The following is a 2,500-nucleotide window of genomic DNA, read 5'->3' as shown; positions in this document are numbered from 1 at the left end:
TCTGAATCACTTCCATATTCTTAAAGTAAGACCCGATACTTCAAGAAATGTGAAAATATGAAAGTGTCTGTAAATCAAGTTTTCTCTGTCTGTTGCCTGTTCCCTTTACGATAGTTTTGTATGACAGTGTATCAGCAGAGGAACCCAGTGACACCAAAAGAAAACACATGTGATTTCCTTAATCGTGGATGTAACCCCAAAGTGATCAGATGACAAGAATCATTCTCTCTCTCTCTGATCAGATGACAAGAATCATTATGTGTGTCTCTCTCTATTCCTCTCTCTCTCTCTCTCTCTCTCAGGGGCAATGTGGGCAATGTTTGTCTGTTCAAATGTTTGTGCCGGCCACAGCTATGCCGTTTTACGTGCGATCAGGCTGAAACGTTCAGGGGTTGTAAAGAGCACACGTGCCGGTGACCTGACGGAGCCGGATGTTTTAATTAGGCGATTGCCCTAATTACCTAATGATGATATGATGTCATCAGTGATGTCATCAGTGATGATGTAATCAGTGATGTCATCCTTCCTGGCTGAGGATAGGGGCAATGTGGGCAATGTTTGTCAGTTTACATTTTTGTGCCGGCCACAGCTATGCCGTTTTATGTGCGATCTTAACACCAGTAATTTTAATTGTAGTATTGTATAGTATTGTATATTTCAGTAATGTAACAGTACTTCTACTTGAGTACAGACTTTCAGTACTTCTTCCACCACTGTATAGATATATAGATATAGATATAGATATAGATATAGATATACCTTTAGTACCTTTAGATGTACTTTTGATACCCCTTAGAGGAGGGCCAGCGTGATTTCTTTACAACATGACGTAGGCTAGACCCAGAAAGCTTTGCATAAAGAAATGATGTGGGGAAACCAATGTGTGGTGAATGATGCAGGTGGAGGAGGTGAGGAGACACAGCCACTGCCTGGCCTTCAGCTCAGCCGGGCCCCAGAGCCAGACCTACTACATCAGCTATGAGTCCTACACAGAGCACCTCCGCTGGCACAGGCACGCTGCAAAGGTACTATGCAGTCACTGCAGTGTGTGACACAGTGTCTATGCATCAGATCCACAGTTAGGCCCAAAACACAAGTCTCTCCCCATTGACTTCAATGTAAAATAGCACTACCCCAAAATATATAGAAAAATAACAATCTTGTTTATTAATGACCCCAAAACACCATGACATGACAGTTTTATATTACAACTCGTCTTGCCATAGAATGAGCAAGATACACCGGAAATATTACTTTGACCCATCTAAAATCATGTGACTCATGTCATGTCCAGTTTTGGGGGTAACTCATTACAAAAGTAACATATTACATGTAATATATTACTTTTAGCAGTAACTCAGTAATATAACTTATTACTTATAGGATTTCAATAATATTATACCAGTTACTTTGTCAAGTAACTCAAGTTACAAATTGAGTAAAAAAGAAAATGTAATCAAGGCACATACATGTATTTAAATAAAGATACAATCATTTCCTAATCAAACTGTCTGTTTTTATGCAAATAACCACTATCGATGACAATAACAAAGGAAAATAATAACATTTAGAATTTTGGATGGTTTACACTGACTTCAAGGCGGTTGACATTCTTTTTCAGGATGGTTCCGGGGCGGCGATGTCATTCTGCTGCTGCTGTTGTATTGGTAAAAGTAATGCAAAAGTAGTGTAATTAACGAGTTACTCTACACAGACAGTAATATTGTAAAGTAACGTATTACTTTCAAATGAGAGTAACTAGTAATATGTACAATATTACATTTTGAAAGTAACTTGCCCAACACTGCTCATGTCATATGTGATATTCTTTTTTTACAGCCCTGTGACTCGTCAATCTAGTAGTAGCCGCCAAGTAGCCGGGTACAACGACGCTGGGCTGTAAAAAAAAAAAAAGGACGTCACATGTGACATGAGTCACATGATTTTAGATGGGTCAAAGTCATATTTCCGGTGGATCTTGCCCATTCTATGGCCAGACGAGTTGTAATATAATATTGTCATGTCATGGTGTTTTGGGGTCATTAACACGTTCAGTGCCAGCGACGCCATATGGCGTCATTAGAAATTTACCGTACAGTGCCAGCGACGCCAAATGGCGTCATAACTCCAAATTGTTTTTTTGACGGGGGGGTGTCGATCTAAGCTTCTTACGTCGCCTCTAACAATATTGTAGCTATTGGAGGTCGATAACCTATTTTACAAACCCATTAGGTGGCGACAGCACTCTCCTGATCAGAGAAAAAGGAGCCAAACACACAGAAATAGTCACTGGGCAAAATGAGGAAATCGCATCGCATCCGTCTGTATGCATCGACGTGCCTCCATAAACGAGCACAACGCCAGCTGTGCCCCCAGCAGCAGCATCCGCTGTCACAACTGAGCACTTCCATGTACGCTGCAACAGCACATTCACATAATCAGCATTATTATTCCGAACTGGAAGCATGCCAGCCCGTGACAAACACACGCGGAACCAAAA

The 2,500-nt window shown here is 40.8% G+C and overlaps 1 protein-coding gene across 1 annotated transcript in view; it reads left to right on the top strand.

Annotated features, from left to right (window-relative positions):
* The window catches only part of LOC310786992 (PH domain leucine-rich repeat protein phosphatase 1-like), a gene marked incomplete at its 5' end in the record, with an annotated part of 31,036 nt that overhangs the window by 11,281 nt on the left and 17,255 nt on the right, over positions 1-2,500 (top strand). Inside the window, one exon of the mRNA XM_083648316.1 lies at positions 900-1,025. Within this exon, the coding sequence (XP_083504442.1) occupies positions 900-1,025 (126 nt within the window). The remainder of the gene's footprint in view (positions 1-899; positions 1,026-2,500) is intronic.

Source organism: Poromitra crassiceps (genome assembly GCF_964638095.1).
Source record: "Poromitra crassiceps genome assembly, chromosome: 12".
Lineage (NCBI taxonomy): Eukaryota > Metazoa > Chordata > Actinopteri > Beryciformes > Melamphaidae > Poromitra > Poromitra crassiceps.
Note: the sequence above shows the minus strand (reverse complement) of the source record. Positions and strands in the feature narration are given on the sequence as shown.